A 17,114-nucleotide genomic window follows, 5' to 3' on the forward strand; every position below is an offset into this window, starting at 1 on the left:
CGCAGGCACCTCGCTGCCACTGCGTCCGCCGCTGTCGGTAATGTCCGCCTCGCGGCTCGTCGCTGTCCACTGACCCATTCAAGTGCATCGCGGCACGAAAACCGGTGTAGTCACTTCGCAGACCGAGTGTTTAAATGCGCTTATAAGTCTCTAGTAAACAAACGTTGAACGATCACGCCTTTTTGATTAAGGTATTTAATTACGAAAGCGCTGATACTATTCCGGAAGGACAGAACAGGCAATGAACCTCCGACTGCATTCTTAAAGAGTAACTCCCTTGATATTCAATGCAATCGTTAAACCACGTAATATGTCGAACACCGATGGGATACTTTATCTGTTCACATCTGTTTGTTGAACAGTCTGACAAACTGAATTTTGATGGGGCAGTTAACAATAATCTTCTCAAGTGATGATGTCAAACGCGACAGAAAATTTCACGTTTTCTATCAACCAGATTATTTAAAAATTACTTTTCCTTTCACAGACTTTCCAAACAAAATATGTTGTACAACTGAGATTAATTTCTCCATATTCAGCTCTAGTTTTATTACCTTTGCAGTTAGCTGCTACCAAGATGCTAAAAATTTCTGGAACTTGATAATTAACAATTCATTTCATTGTATTAGCATAAACCTTTCCATGGCAGAAAGGGTTATGACTCAACGCCTCTTAAACACTGGGACACAAAAATATTTCCCATGTATCTTCGTTGGTACTAACACAAGATGAATATAACTAACACTAGTGTCAAATATGACCAGTCGCTCAAGAGCATGCTACATATCGTCGCTGTAAATTTGATTTGATCTTATAAATTTCGAATTGATGAGTGGACAAAACTGGACTGCTGTTGCTTACTTTCGTGTTGCAAGGATAATATTAACAACATTTCTATTTTGAAACGTATGTTGTGATGGCGTACAAAAGCTACTGTCTGTCCTTACATTTACCCTTTCAGGAAAAGCTTCATCATCTACGTCTGTGCGCAAACCGTTGCCTACTCGTTCTTGTCGGGTTCTCTGTGGAGCTACACGGTTAGTACTATGCTACTCATAGCCTCAACATACATCACCTTTTCTGGAACTTGCATCCCTTAAAAAGCACAAATGTGAAAAAGTGGACTGTTAACCACAAGTTAGATACATAAAAATGTAACAATTCTGAAGGTTAAGAGAATATTTGAAGGGTTCTGATTCTTGATAATTCAGTATGAGAGAGGAGACTATGAACGCCAACGCATGAAATACGAAACCTCTGCCCAATGAAATCTGCGCCCATACAAAAATCTCAGATTTGAGCCCAGTATTCCTGGAAACTAATTGCTCACAAAATCACGGACTACCTCCACTCCCAATGTCCTCATCCACTCCAGTGGATGGCGACTTCAATAATTACGCTTAAATTTCCGTAGTCTTCAGTTCGTGCGCTTTGTGTGCTTATACGTTTGACATGGAAGTGTCAACAAACATCCGCGTTAATTCAGACGGCCGCTCTGAAGTTTAATCATATGTCATAAAAAGAAAGCCAAAGTAAACAAAACTATGATTTGGCGTTGTTAGAAATAGAAATCAACGATCGCTGAGAGATGCTTGAGACCGCATCATCAAAGTGCAGCTTCAGATGACACTTGCTTACAAGTAGATATGAAGTAGGACAAGCATGTAATGGCAGTTGTGGGGAAGGCGTACAGTCGTCTTCGGTTCATTGGTACAATTTTGGGAAGATGTGGTTCATCTGTAAAGGAGACCGTTTATAAAACACTAATACGACCTATTCTTGAGTACTGCTCGAGTGTTTGGGATCCCTATCAGATCGGATTGAGGGAGGACATAGAAGCATTTCAGAGGCGGGCTGCTAGATTTGTTACTGGTAGGTTTGATCATCATGCTTCAGGAACTCGGGTGGGAGTCTCTAGAGGAAAGGAGGCGTTATTTTCGTGAATCGCTACTGAGGAAATTTAGAGAACCAGCATTAGAGGCTGACTGCAGTACAATTTTACTGCCGCCATATTATATTTCGCGGGAATACCACAAAGATAAGATAATAGAGATTAGGGCTCCTACAGAGGCATATAGGCAGTCATTTTTCCCTCGTTCTGTTTGGGAGTGCAACAGGAAGAGAAGATGCTAGTTGTGGTACGAAGTCCCCTCCGCCACGCACCGTATGTTGGATTGCGGAGTATGTCTGTAGATGTAGATGTAGAACACTCTGAATAATGCCGGCCGCGGTGGTCTCGCGGTTAAGGCACTCAGTCCGGAACCGCGCTACTGCTACGGTCGCAGGTTCGAATCCTGCCTCGGGCATGGATGTGTGTGATGTCCTTAGGTTAGTTAGGTTTAAGTAGTTCTAAGTTCTAGGGGACTGATGACCACAGCTGTTAAGTCCCATAGTGCTCAGAGCCATTTGAACCATTTGAACTCTGAATAATGAAACATAGAGGGTACGAGAAATTATGATCACTGTCTATTGCAAAAATATTGGCACTACCGTCCTTGTTCGAGTATTTCCAGTGCTCTTTAACCATCAGTGGGGGCTATAAAGTAAAACAACACGTAAGAGTCTCTGTCCGACAAGCTGCGGAGTTAGGGCAGGATAATTAGTGGACTTTTCCTCGATGTTCTATGAGCGCAAATGTCTTTGGGCGCCGTTTACAGGACACTGACTAATTGTCGCTGAGTAGAAAATCGCACTCCTTTCGCTTTTACCTGATCACACATAACCCTGAACGATGGTAGCTACAGGATCGTGGCGGACGAATTGCCGAGCGAGTGTACTTCAGGAATAATGAAGAAAGGAACCTTGCGGTTTCATTTCGACGATAAGGTCCTAAGAGACTGAGTACACGCCTAGATTGGGGAAGGGTGGAGAAGAAAATCGGCCATAATCTTTCCAGAGATACCAGTGAATTGCAGATAGCACAGAAAACCTGAATTAGATTCAAACAACTGCCTTCAGGGATGCAAGTCCAGTGTGCTGATCAGTGTTCCCAGTTCCTCGCTCTGTACAGAAAGCTCATCTTTGATGGGAAACTTGTTAGGCTGAAGCGTGCACCAGAAAATCAATGGTAACCTCGTTCTTCGACGAAGGGTTGCACATTCCTAGACAAGTATCGCCGGGTATTGTCTTGCTGAAGCACATTCTAAGAAAAAGGAGGAAAAAACAGGTGCACCACAAAGGAACTACCTGAATGGGACGGAAATCGGTAGATGTGATGTACATGTACAGACAAAAATGATTACAATTTCAGAAAAAATGGATTATTTATTGAAGAGAAAGAGTTTCATAAATTGAGTAAGTCAGTAACCCGTTGGCCAACGGCCTCGCCGCAGTGGTAACACCGATTCCCGTCAGATCACCGAAGTTAAGCGCTATCGGGCTGGGCTAGCACTAGGATCGGTGACCATCCGGTCTGCCGGGCGCTTTGGCAAGTAGGGGGCTCTCAGCCCTTGTGAGGCACACTGAAGAGCTCCTTGGCTGAGAAGTAGCGGCTCCGGTCTCGTAGATTGACAAAACGGCTGGGAGAGCGGTGTGCTGACCACGTGCCCCTGCATATCCGTATCCAGTGACGCCTCTGGGCTGAAGATGACACGGCGGCCGATCGGTACCGTCGGGCCTTCCAAGGCCGGAGTAGCCCGCTGGCCCACGTCTGGCCCTTATGCAAACATTTGTTCGACTTGACATTGATTTGCAGAGTTGTTGGATCTCCTCCTGCCAAATTCTGTCTACTTGGTGCATTACATGTCAAAATCCCGAGCTGGTTTGAGGGCCCTGCCCATAGTGCTCCAAACATAGTCAACTAGGGGGAGATCCGGCGACCAAGCTGGTGAAGATAGGGTATGGCAAGAAGGAAGACAAGCAGTAGAAACTGTCGCTGTGTGCGGGCAGGCATTATCGTGCTGAAATGTAAGGCCACGATGGCTTGCCATGAAGGAGAACAAAACGCGGTGTATAATGTCGTCGACATACCGCTGTACTGTGAAGCATTCCCCCTATGAAATGAAATGGCACCCCAGATCATCAGTCCGGACTCTAGGGTCGTACTGCGGACGACTGTCAAGTTGGTATCCCACTCCTGTCCGTGGCGGTCGACACACGTCTTTGGCCTCGGATCTCATTCTCTGGAGTAGAACTGTCTTTAGTGATGAGTCCAACTTCGAAATGAGCCCCAATGACCAGCAAAAACGTGTCTGGAGATGTCTTGGACAGCAGTGGGATACAACTTCACAGTCGCCCGACATAGGCCAGAGATACAGGTACCTGGGCGATGTTCTACGCCCCGTTTTCTTGTACTTCAGGGGGCCCGGGACGTGCTATACCTCCAATGTTAAATGTAAGGAACATTTTCTTATTAACTATTAACACCAGAATGATGAAACTTTTACAGTACAATATTACATATGTTTAATACCATGTACCATATGGATTTTAATTTATTGGTGTTTTTGGGATGATATTAATTATTTTGTTACTGAAAATAATTCACACATTTTTTGGCATAGTATTTTTGAAATAAAATCTGTTATCAATTATGTATCACAAAAAGGCTACGATACAAGGTGTATATTGGCACTGTTTACATTCCTTGAAAATTTTAAGTCTTTATCTGTAATAGTTTAGCAGAAAATGCTCCTTATATGGTAAAAAAGTGAACTTGTGGAAAACGAGTTTCAAAGTTTCACTAACATTTTAGTGGAGCCTAGCACCATAAGAGGGGTTTTCACTGTCACTAGACATCTCCCTATCTAGGCTTCTTTTCACACCTTTCATTCTTTGTCTGGCTTGCCTCTCACACTTCTTTTCTTTCCTATCAGCATCCCGTTTCCTCTCATTGTCTATCGACATCATTAAACTCACCATGTACTTTCCGGGCATCACATCCAACTTCTGCAGCGCATTGCACTTTATAATGTTACCTTTGTTGTACGCAGCGATGGCATCATATACTCCAAAATGAAGAGTATGAACTTCCACGAACACATTTTTTGGGATTCTGGTCCAAATTACATTATTCACACTCTCATATTGATTTTGTGTACGTCCACCGGAGGCATTCCTTCAAAAGTTCAGTTGCAGAAAGATCTCTGAAAATTGGTTTTATAGCCTTCATGACAGTTTCTGGTAGACTGTGATGATGCTTGTATACACGTTCAGATCCCTGACATTTGTTGTACTTGCACCAGGAATTGGGTCCTGTGGGCATAGTCCATGTAGTGGTTTAAAAAATGGCTCTGAGCACTATGGGACTTAACAGCTATGGTCATCAGTCCCCGAGAACTACTTAAACCTAACGACATCACACAATACCCAGCCATCACGAGGCAGAGAAAATCCCTGACCTCGCCGGGAATCGAACCCGGGAACCCGGGCGTGGGAAGCGAGAACGCTACCGCACGACCACGAGATGCGGGCCATGTAGTGTTTCCTCGTCAGTCGATAAGGTGTGGTAGTAAAGTGCCATTACAGCCTTTCCCATTGCATCAACACTGTGAGTATTTTGTCTTATTGCCAGTCCATAGTCGCTCTGCGATCTGTTGATTACCTCGTCTGTCTATCTTTTAGCTCCACCCAAAGGTTTTCCATCACTGAGTACTTGGCCTTTCATTGTGGTCTTTAGTCGACGCAGACTTGTTCCCATACGTTTCTGTTTAGTAATGGTAACATCATTTTCATAAGGTTTCAGCTCAGACACAGCAGCAAAAGATTTAGAATCACCATCACTCAGGAACTGTAGGTATCTGACCTTGCACCACAAAGAGAGCGACTGACAATGTCTTTCACACCGGAAACTTCCTTGGCCCCACTAGACCCACTGTAATCCTTCGACAGTTTTCTGCATGCTCATCCTTCACTATTTTAGGACACCTACAGTGCTTGGATTTAACTACAACATCTATAACTTTTGTAGTATCAGCACTTGTTGCCGGTATTACACCATTATGTGAAGTGTGTCCGCGCTTCTGCCACGTACCATCTAGCGCAACAGTCAGGTCCCATGGATTCTGAACATCTGGAATTTCTTCATTCACCGCCACAGTCTCCTCCACAGCTTCTTTCATGGATTCTTGGGAAATATCTTCAACACAGGATCCAATAACCGAGTTATATTTTGAGAATTTCGTTGGTGGTGGTGGCAGATTCATTACACCACAAAACATTTGACCAGCAGAGTATCCCTTACCGAATGACCTTAGAGCATAAACACATCTAATATTTACACCGTAGTACTTGCTTTTCTCACTATCAGTTTCACCTTGGCCTATTTCGACATATTCTGAGTTCCAAAATGAATGACAACTAGTACAATGGAGACAGATTTCTGCTGCAAGTCCTGTGTGTCGCTTGACATTTACTGGCATACTCAATTTGCAACATTCCTTACACAGTACTGAACTCTCAATCACTATTGAGAGCAATGAAATGTTAATTATTTCGTTCACATTATCCTCACTACACTTCTCCAATAAACTGCAGTATTTTTCAGTTGATCCATGTGACTTCTTGCTTGTGCTAGAGACAGTAGCAGATTTCACTTCATGAATAACCTCACTATTTTCAGAATCATTTCCCAAGGTCGTAGAAATTGCCACAGTTCCACTAGTGTACCTCGGAGGAGGCTTCTTCCTCCTGTAAACTCTACAATACGCAGACAAAACAATTGCCTATCAAATCATGTTGCCAACATGTTGGAAAGACCGGAAGTTTTGAAAAACGATGTTTTCAATGAACATGTATCCATGGAAATTCAATATCGCGACATGCCCTCTACAGCACATTATTGAAAATAATATGTTCGATACTTGGAGTTGAGCTACAGGTAAGATTAATATGTCCTCTTAAAGAGGAAGATCTGTAGTATTTAATTTCACAGTAAACGGAAAACCCAAAATTTCATCATTTTTAGGTTCCGGGTTCCCTGTATGGCAAGCCATCCTGGGCTTACATTTCAGCAAGATAATACCCGCCCGCCTACGGAGAGAGATTTTTCTGCTTGCCTTCTTGCTTGACAAACCATGCTCGCCGAATCTCTCCCCAAATGAGAACGTTTAGAACGTTATGAGCACAGCCCTCGAACTGGCTCGTGGTTTTGACGATCTAATGCGCCAATTGGACAGAATTTGACACGATATCCCTCAGGAGGAAATCTTACAACACCATCAGTGACTGCCATGTCTAACAAGAGCTTGCATAAGGGCCCGAGGGGCACCAACGTGTTCATCTGGAGTTACCGGAAGCGTAGAGAGTACCTAGGACTCCAAACCGTTCATGTTGTACTTAAAAGCGCCCCAAACCTTCAGCCACATGTCATTTTCCGTAATGCAATTCAACAGTGTGCGTTGGCAATTCCAGTCACTGTGATAGGATAGCGTCTAATACAAATGCTGCATTCGCTGGTGGAAAGGTTGAAGCGGAATTGCGGGGAAATACTGCCCATTGCCACTCACCAGTCGTCACAAACGCCATTTGTATTCTAACGCGCTTGAAGGTTACGTAATGGACACCGTGCTTGTGTCGCCAGCATAGCCTGCTAGTGACGGATTCGCGCCGTCGGTACGAGACTATCGGTTGTTCGTAATTTGGCCTTCATTTTCCTGTTCTCTCTACCAGTATCCGAATCGTCAGTTGCGTCGCGATCACGGATTCCTAAATCAGCAGTCAACAAATCTAAGGGACTTCAATATTTGGTCGATTCCTGATCTATTTATTCCAGTGCAGACTTCTACAATAGTTCCGTAACAAATTTTGTTTCGTTCTCTACTTCTTAAAGTGTAATTATGTAAGTCTATTTTGGAACGATGAAAATCACAGTACGGGGCGTTCGTCGAATATAAACTAAATTAGTTAGTAAATGAAGCGCTAGCTTGCTTGTGTTCTACAGTATTGCTCTTATTGTCTTAACCGGTTTTCGGCTTACAAGGCCATCTTCAGATACTTAATATCTATTGTTGCCAAAGACGTTACAATGTTCGTAAACAACATTGGAAGAGAAGTTACACATCTAAATTGAAGCAGAAATGTACCGTAAATAACATCTTTGACAGTGTTGTGGTAATACAATGTAAAAAATACAAAGTATTTTAATTGGTTTGAGTATCGCGCTCCTGCGTTACCGTTGTCAAGTACTAATTTTTTTTTTATTTTATTGTTTTTGTTTATTAATATAAACCTTTATGTAGGCTTACTGTTCGTGTTTTGCGTTAAAGCTTTTTCCTGTTTACACCGTTTCTATTTCTTTGCTGTTCAGTTTTTTACTTTTTACATCTTGTTATCATCATGTTATTTAATGTACATTTCTCTAATCTAGAAGTGTAATTTCTCTTCCAATGTTTTAACTTCTTTAGTGATAATAGTCAGTAAATATCTGAAGATGGTCTTGTAAGTAGAAAACCGATTAACACAATAAAAGTAATACTGTAGAACAAAAGCAAACTAGCACTTTTAATTTATTATAATGTTGTTCTACCAAGAACCGGCTGAAGATTCAATTAACATAAATTCTTAAGATCTTTCTGTTTCTTAACCTGTTGACTGTTTTGCAGATCGAACACAAGTTCTTAATAAGCGACCAAAGCGAAACGATTTCGGATGCAGACCGAATTTCAACCATTGCATTTTCACTTTTTTATCTCTTGAACGAAATTTGTTACTTCCCGTTTCATATAACGTTTAATTCACGGTTTTAGCGAACGTTCAGTATTCAATATTGTGCGAGTTCTGCTACTTCAGTTGTGACGTGTGACTTGTGGTCAAGTGAGCAGATCGGGAGGGAATGTGGTGAGTGATGTTACTGTGCGGAATAATATGAACGCAATCCTGCTTTTCGTATCGTGTGTACCCCGTGTGTTGGGCAATAGGGAAGCCGCTATCCACACGGAGTTTTCGTCTTTGACAATGATCGCTCTTTTTCCGGTTTGTGTAAACAGTCTACTATGAAGATCCAAGATGCTATCCATTCTACAAGCAGGTGACGCAATCCTATATGACGTATTTTATGCGACAAATGCATGCCTGCTACGTACTCTATCGATATGCGAATTGTTCTTCGTAGCCTTGATTTTTAGTTTCTAGTTTCGAGAAGTCCTCTTTCGTAGTTCATTCACTTTATGAGTTCGTTCAGGTGTCTTCTATTTTTTATACTATTTTTCCCTAAGGCTACAAATATTAAGCTCTTTTCTGATGCTATTGTTACTGTTCTTCGAATCTTTTACACCCTCCTACCGTTTTGGAAACAACATGTCTGATCCTTAGCGGTAGCTAAATTGTTGTCTGCTTGTGATCTACACTCCTGGAAATTGAAATAAGAACACCGTGAATTCATTGTCCCAGCAAGGGGAAACTTTATTGACACATTCCTGGGGTCAGATACATCACATGATCACACTGACAGAACCACAGGCACATAGACACAGGCAACAGAGCATGCACAATGTCGGACTAGTACAGTGTATGTCCACCTTTCGCAGCAATGCAGGCTGCTATTCTCCCATGGAGACGATCGTAGAGATGCTGGATGTAGTCCTGTGGAACGGCTTGCCATGCCATTTCCACCTAGCGAATCAGTCCTCAGTTGGACCAACGTTCGTGCTGGACGTGCAGACCGCGTGAGACGACGCTTCATCCAGTCCCAAACATGCTCAATGGGGGACAGATCCGGAGATCTTGCTGGCCAGGGTAGTTGACTTACACCTTCTAGAGCACGTTGGGTGGCACGGGATACATGCGGACGTGCATTGTCCTGTTGGACCAGCAAGTTCCCTTGCCGGTCTAGGAATGGTAGAACGATGGGTTCTATGACGGTTTGGATGTACCGTGCACTATTCAGTGTCCCCTCGACGATCACCAGAGGTGTACGGCCAGTGTAGGAGATCGCTCCCCACACCATGATGCCGGGTGTTGGCCCTGTGTGCCTCGGTCGTATGCAGTCCTGATTGTGGCGCTCACCTGCACGGCGCCAAACACGCATACGACCATCATTGGCACCAAGGCAGAAGCGACTCTCATCGCTGAAGACCACACGTCTCCATTCGTCCCTCCATTCACGCCTGTCGCAACACCACTGGAGGCGGGCTGCACGATGTTGGGGCGTGAGCGGAAGACGGCCTAACGGTGTGCGGGACCGTAGCCCAGCTTCATGGAGACGGTTGCGAATGGTCCTCGCCGATACCCCAGGAGCAACAGTGTCCCTAATTTGCTGGGAAGTGGCGGTGCGGTCCCCTACGGCACTGCGTAGGATCCTACGGTCTTGGCGTGCATCCGTGCGTCGCTGCGGTCCGGTCCCAGGTCGACGGGCACGTGCACCTTCCGCCGACCACTGGCGACAACATGGATGTACTGTGGAGACCTCACGCCCCACGTGTTGAGCAATTCGGCGGTACGTCCACCCGGCCTCCCGCATGCCCACTATACGCCCTCGCTCAAAGTCCGTCAACTGCACATACGGTTCACGTCCACGCTGTCGCGGCATGCTACCAGTGTTAAAGACTGCGATGGAGCTCCGTATGCCACGGCAAACTGGCTGACACTGACGGCGGCGGTGCACAAATGCTGCGCAGCTAGCGCCATTCGACGGCCAACACCGCGGTTCCTGGTGTGTCCGCTGTGCTGTGCGTGTGATCATTGCTTGTACCGCCCTCTCGCAGTGTACGGAGCAAGTATTGTTGGTCTGACACACCGGTGTCAATGTGTTCTTTTTTCCATTTCCAGGATTGTATAATTCTCTACCACGTAACTGTTTTGTAAAATGATATCCTAGGATACTCCTGTGTTTTTTATGACATATCTGTTTTTCCACTTAACTCACATTCCAGAAACTTTGATAACTTTTTATCTACAATCATATCGATTGTCGTAGGTGGTGCCCAAACGTAACTAATTAAAATGTTACAATTGGTCACTCACAACAGTTTTTTTTTTTTTTCAAATCGGAGGTTCGAGTCCTCCCTCGGGCATGGGTGTGTGTGTTGTCCTTAGCGTAAGTTAGTTTAAGTTAGAGTAAGTAATGTGTAGGTCTAGGGACCGATGACCTAAGCAGCTTGGTCCCACAGGAGCTTCCCACAAATTTCCAGGTTTTTCACGTCGAGTCTTTCACAATATTTTTTTGTATTCATTTACTTATCTTTAATATCTACTTTAAAACAGTCAATCCCAACGATTGTGAAAATTATAGAGGGAATCAGAGTTTAAAATGTAAAATGATCATTACAGATGGAGCACAAGCTTGGATTGTGGAAGGAATCAGAAGGAAATCGTCCGTGTCTTTTTTCAAAGGCAATATCCCAATCTGTACCTTTAGCGATTATGGGAGCGACGAAAAAGCTGAATTTGAATGAATATATGGTGCTTGAATCGCCGTCCTGCCGAATTGGATTCGGTTTCTTTATCGAAGGATAACGGGGTTTTCGAGAAGGAAGGTCAGCAATGGACGCTATTTTCGTAATAAAAACAGCAAATCGAAAAATGCAAAGTTATACAAGGTTTTAAACACGCTGACATTTAGATGTTTCGACAGTAATACGTCTTTAATAGTGCCGTGAAATGGAACGTACATCGTCTTGTGAGGTTTTCTTGTATTTCATCCAATTTCCCGGCACTATTAAAGACGTATTATTGTCGAAACCTTTAAATTCCAGCGTGTTAAGCTTGTGGTGTGCACATCTCTGTCCGGCACAACTTAACAGACTGCATTTTATACCGTGATGCAAGGGCAGAAGCACAAGTTGATGGGGATCTGCCCTGTGTTTTAGCTAATGATGAGACGTGTGTGTGATGCGTCTGGACTCTGGCCTAAACTTTCAGGCTGGAGGTTTTAGTGTATTGCACAGTGGCTGGCTCCTCCCCTTCTCCTTGCGGTCAGCCGGCCACTTCCATCTGCTATATTTGCTTTAGCTCCCTATACCATTTTCTTCCTGAGTTGTCCATATTTTACTGGTGGCAGCATGCTTCGTTCCACACTTCGGTGTGGGTAAGCACATAATTTTCCAAGCTTGTTTCCTGTGTCTTATGTTCTGTTTAATCTTATTGTTCTGAGTCTCTTCTTGACACCCGTCTCAATCTGTTACTGAGCGGGCGCTGAAGACCTTACCGTCGTGTGCCCTTAAAACCCTCTCCATCACATCATCATCACATTTCTTGTACTTCATCCGACTGAAAAAGGAATAACGATATCTTTTACGGTTCCGGAAGTATCTGATGTTATTACATAGAGCGATCCAAACTGTGAGTACTTATTACGTCACTATGGATCGAAACGTACAGATTACGTTATGCAAACGGTGCAGCAACTGTGAGAAGCTGTTTTGCGCTGGCGCCCAGCTGGAACGGAAGCGCCGGTCGACGGCGAGCCGCCCACAGGAGGGGCGACAAGATGTTGGCGCGTGCGCGCACCTCTCCGGAGGCGGACGTCGGCGGCTGCAGACACGTCAGCGCAGTCTTACGAAGGTGTCAAGCCGCACACAGCGGACTGTTTGCACGGGGATCTGTCGCAGGCGGGACGTCGCCTTTACGGCTACCCTGCTCTGTTCGCGGAGATGCGCGACTGACTGCCAGGGCAGGCAGCAGCTGATAAGGCGTAACGAGCCCCTGTTGAGCAAGCGCCTTCTCGGAAGCGCAGTCTCGTCATCTTCCCGATAACAGGAAAAGGGGATCTCACGCGCCGCCGTGTCGCAGCCGCGGAACCAGGAGTGGGGGAGGCGGCCGTGCGTGCGTATATAGGCACCACCTGCCCTTCGTTTCGGCACATTTAAAGCCGGCGACAACACAGAGGAGAGGAAACAGAGATGGCACACTCCACGACGCTTCTGGCGGTGGCGGCCGCCGCGGTCGCAGCTCTGCTGGTCTGCTCCAGCGCCGCCTCGCCTTTCGACTACGGACCGTCGCCGGCTGAGTACGGCATCCTGCAGGCAAGTTCAAATGGTTCAAATGGCTCTGAGCACTATGGGACTTAACACCTGTGGTCATCAGTCCCCTAGAACTTAGAACTAATTAAATATAACTAACCTAAGGACATCACACACATCCATGCCCGAGGCAGGATTCGAATCTGCGACCGCAGTGGTCGCGCGGTTCCAGACTGTAGCCCCTGGAACCGCTCGGCCACTCAGGCCGGAAAATTGTAGTAGAACCCAATTTTACTTTCACTATGTTAAGGAGTCCTTCTACTTTTTGAGCTTTCATTATGCCCAACTTTTCTCTTTGACAATGTGAAGCAAGTATATATGGCGTAAAAGTAGTCCGACTGCACTCGGCGGTGGCAGGGCGAGTGGAATAACACGACTTCCAGTCTGAAGAAATGGCACACCAGTTGCTTTAAAGAACGTCGGAATTCTTCAAAAAGACTTGCCTGAAAATGATGAACAAAAATCTAGAAGGCCAAGACTGGTCTTTGCGGTGGGCGGTGACGTCTGAGGGCAAATGCCGACGCAGTCGGCGCCAGGCGCTACCAACTGAAACTGCAACGTTTAGCTCCACCACGCAATTTTGACACTACAACTGCTAGGTCGCTGGCGTTGGCAGAAATGAAGAAACAGGGAAGTCGACATGAAGTGTTCCGGACAAAACCGATATGTGGCGAAACCAAACGACGTATTCATCATACACCTTTTATTGTGCCACTTACATGCAGGTACAATTGTTAGCAAAGTGGTTATCGTCAAGAGTGAAAGTGCATCATTTTCATTTCAGTTATTGCTGTAAGGGGTATAAGCAGGCTTCTAGCTTGTTGATGTACACAATACCTAATAATTAATCAAAACAAATATTCAGCTCTAAAACGGCAGTATATGTGCAGCCGATATTTGTACAGACACGAAAGACATTTTTTCCGTCGATATATCGACACTACCTTGGATACAGCAAGAGCCGATTATGATAAACTTTTAAATATTGATATATCGGACTCCCGATACTGTTAAAAATATCAGCACTCCTACAGCTGACAGCTGGTTGTCGAAGATGGAGTATTATACGTCACAACAACTTTGCGAGTGTGGTGCTGGGAACATCGAACGAATGTATAGAGTACTGCAAAGAGCTACGAAGAATTATAGGCACAGGACTATTTGAGGATGCGACGTTGGCTCATGTCGGTCAAGATTCAACATTCCTCGTCAACTCTACAATGAAATTCTTTCTTCCAAGAGAACGTTCTGGACATTACCGTTGAAATGGTTCAAATGGCTCTGAGCACTATGGGACTTAACATCTGAGGTCATCAGTCCCCTAGACGTAGAACTAATTAAACCTAACTAACCTAAGGAAATCACACACATGCATGCCTGAGGCAGGATTCGAACCTGCGACCGTAGTAGCAGTGCCGTTCCGGACTGAAGCGCCTAGAACCGCTCGGCCCCAACGTCCGGCAGTATCGTTGAGGCAGCTGTTACAGCGCTACCAAAAGCATCGTGTGCAAGGCATAGAGCCAAATAGTTTTTAACACAGTTTTCAGTTCTGTTAGTGAAATGGTTTATGAGCCGTTATGATGTTTTCATTGAGACGGGCGCTCGTCATGTTGAACAATTGTTAGGAGCTTACATTCTTGCTGCACAGAGTAAGACGTTTATTGTAATACAATCTAACTAATTTAATCATTTCCGGCCACTGAATTCCTTTTTCAAACTACTCATCTTGGTTCTCCCATCCATCTGTGTAATTCTGCTACTACCGCTTCTATTGAGATAAAAAATTATTCTAAACACGAATTCCGTATATAACAGCGGGCCATCTTGTGGAAGATGGTTTCCGTCAACACTGGATGGAACGGCGTTGTCAGACTGTCGCTGAGAATGAAACGTGTCTGACAGACAGCAAACCAGATCTGCGTTTTTGACTCCCGCAGCCGCTGTTACGTCCGGAGGAAAACTTCCGCATTTCGCTGCCTGTCTGTCAGCCACGCAGAAATCAGGTGCCAGAGTGGTCGGCCTGTGTGTGACAGTCTTCCCGCAACTGTCAACGAGGCAGCGACACCCACGCCCCTTCCTCGTTTGACCTGTCACGAGGGATCCCACAGACCCTGCAGACGCCCTGCTAATAGGGAAATTGAGCAGCTTCAAATACGAGTTGTTGCAACATGCACACTATTCTCCAGAATAGAGAGCGCCTTCGACCCGCTTAGTCTTACTAAAAAATAGAAATGTCCACAGGTTATTCACGTTTTCAGGAAGTATGAATACGGAAACATCAAATACACAGTTCATTTTTGAGAATTGTGCCGTTGACATTGTTGGGCCTATGACGCAATCGAATGCAGGAAACAGATACATCCTGACGTTCCAAGATTCTCTGACTAAATTTGTTTCAGCAGAACCAATAGAACGGCAAGACGCGGATACAGTTGCAAGAAAACTAGTAGAAAGTGTAATCTTGAAATTTAGTAGAATCTTATGTAACTATGACGGAGACAATCGGCGATCACGCTCCTTTCTCTCTAAAGTAGACCACAAAGGCTCAATAATATTGACATCTGGTGACTGTTGTGGCTGAGGGGGATACGATACTTGATTCTTGTGCTCACAAAACCAGTCCGGACGGCGCAAGCTGTGTGAACAGGGGACACACCATAATTATTGGGGAGTTAACATTGTACCATGGGATGCAGCTGTTGAGCAAAACGGTCACATAATGCTTTGCAGTAATGTAACCTTGCGGAGTACCCATGATGTCCATGGAATACCACGATATAGCTGCCCAAATCATTTCCGAACCCTCGCCACGTTCGCTCTTCGGACGTAAACTCGACCAGAAATTGTAAAACAGTATGAAATGAAAGTTATCGGACCAAATGACTTTCTCCCATTGTTCCATACTCCAGACTTCACGGCCTAAGGACCATCTGAACTGAATTTTGCATTCGTCGTTCTCTCACTGTTCATCGCAATATTCTTCAGTGACCGTCTTTAACGACACTCAATACACACTTTCGCCCACGTTGTGACTTAGCGGATAATGTTTTCCCACTTTAGTTCTACCCAGCATAAATCTTCGATATGGCGCCTGTTGAAATGCCGAAAATTTTGGCTCCCTTTGTTACGGAAGACTTAACACACAGGCACCAACAGTCTGCCCACGTTCGAATTCACTTAGTCCTGGAATAATGCACTAACAACCAAAGCGTTCTCACCACGACTGACATTTGTATCGTGTGGAATACATTCCGTGTGTGCCATTCGTATCAGATACAAAAGCGCAACCTGCAGTCTTAGGCATTTATGTTCTAGCATACATCTCTCGCAGTATTTTCATATATTTGTCCAACCTCGTAAAACGACTTTGGCTACAGTTTATCTCAGCCAATCAGAGGAGAGCGCGTTCCTGCGTTCTGGAGCAGGGAGAATGACTACAATGGCTACAGTATTATGAGAGTAAGGGTGTGTCTGCAGTGACTCTCAAAATTTCGTTAACAGTTTTCAGTAATGCGTTTTATCAAAAATGTAGTTACGGGCAGTATAAAGCAGACACAAATATTGATTTACGACGTAGACTGTTCTTCCGGGAGCTTATTCAGCTGAAGAAAAAACTACCTCTCTTTGTAGACGTCGTAGCATCATATGGCTTGATATGCTCATTTCATTTATAGACACTTGTTCAGAAACAAGGGAAGCGCAATTTAATTACTGTGCATAACTAATTATTATTATTGAATACTGTGAGAACACTTGACTGTTGGTAAACCAACTTTGTCATGATTTATCATCAGAAGGTCGTTGGCTCCTTATAGATACTAACTCTTAATGATAGTGATTGGTATGAATGAATAATAAAGGAAAACACGACGTAATTAATGTAGGTAACGCAGTGCGTGTTGGCGCGTTACGTCGCGAGGAGCGGCAGAAAGCGCTAACGCAGCGGCAAGGTTGCGCCGTAGTCTTCCGCCGATGTCTCGGCCATTAGCCGGCGGTTGGTAACATCCTCGTTAAATGTGACTCACTTGTTTTCCTGCAGTCGTCTGCACTACATAAGCTGTCGTTAGCTGATTAGGCAAATCTAATGAAGGCAGGTAGGGTTACAGGGTCGCCATGTTCTGCGTTCGTGAATGGGTGCTCTCATGAAAATGATCGTATAAACAGCCCACATCGTGTGTCGATCGATAGCAGCAGCACCTATAAAATTTGTAGGCTTTC

At 44.7% G+C, this 17,114-nt stretch overlaps 2 protein-coding genes across 2 annotated transcripts in view; one reads left to right on the forward strand and one right to left on the reverse strand.

Annotated features, from left to right (window-relative positions):
* LOC126272703 (protein Wnt-5b-like) overlaps window positions 1–17,114 on the reverse strand; it is a 542,678-nt gene that overhangs the window by 326,058 nt on the left and 199,506 nt on the right. The window lies entirely within an intron of this gene.
* Window positions 12,430–17,114, forward strand: part of LOC126272706 (probable salivary secreted peptide) — a 31,440-nt gene continuing 26,755 nt past the window's right edge. Inside the window, exon 1 of the mRNA XM_049975742.1 lies at window positions 12,430–12,899. Within this exon, the coding sequence (XP_049831699.1) occupies window positions 12,777–12,899 (123 nt within the window). The 5' untranslated portion in view covers window positions 12,430–12,776. The remainder of the gene's footprint in view (window positions 12,900–17,114) is intronic.

This window comes from Schistocerca gregaria, chromosome 5 (assembly GCF_023897955.1).
Source record: "Schistocerca gregaria isolate iqSchGreg1 chromosome 5, iqSchGreg1.2, whole genome shotgun sequence".
NCBI lineage: Eukaryota > Metazoa > Arthropoda > Insecta > Orthoptera > Acrididae > Schistocerca > Schistocerca gregaria.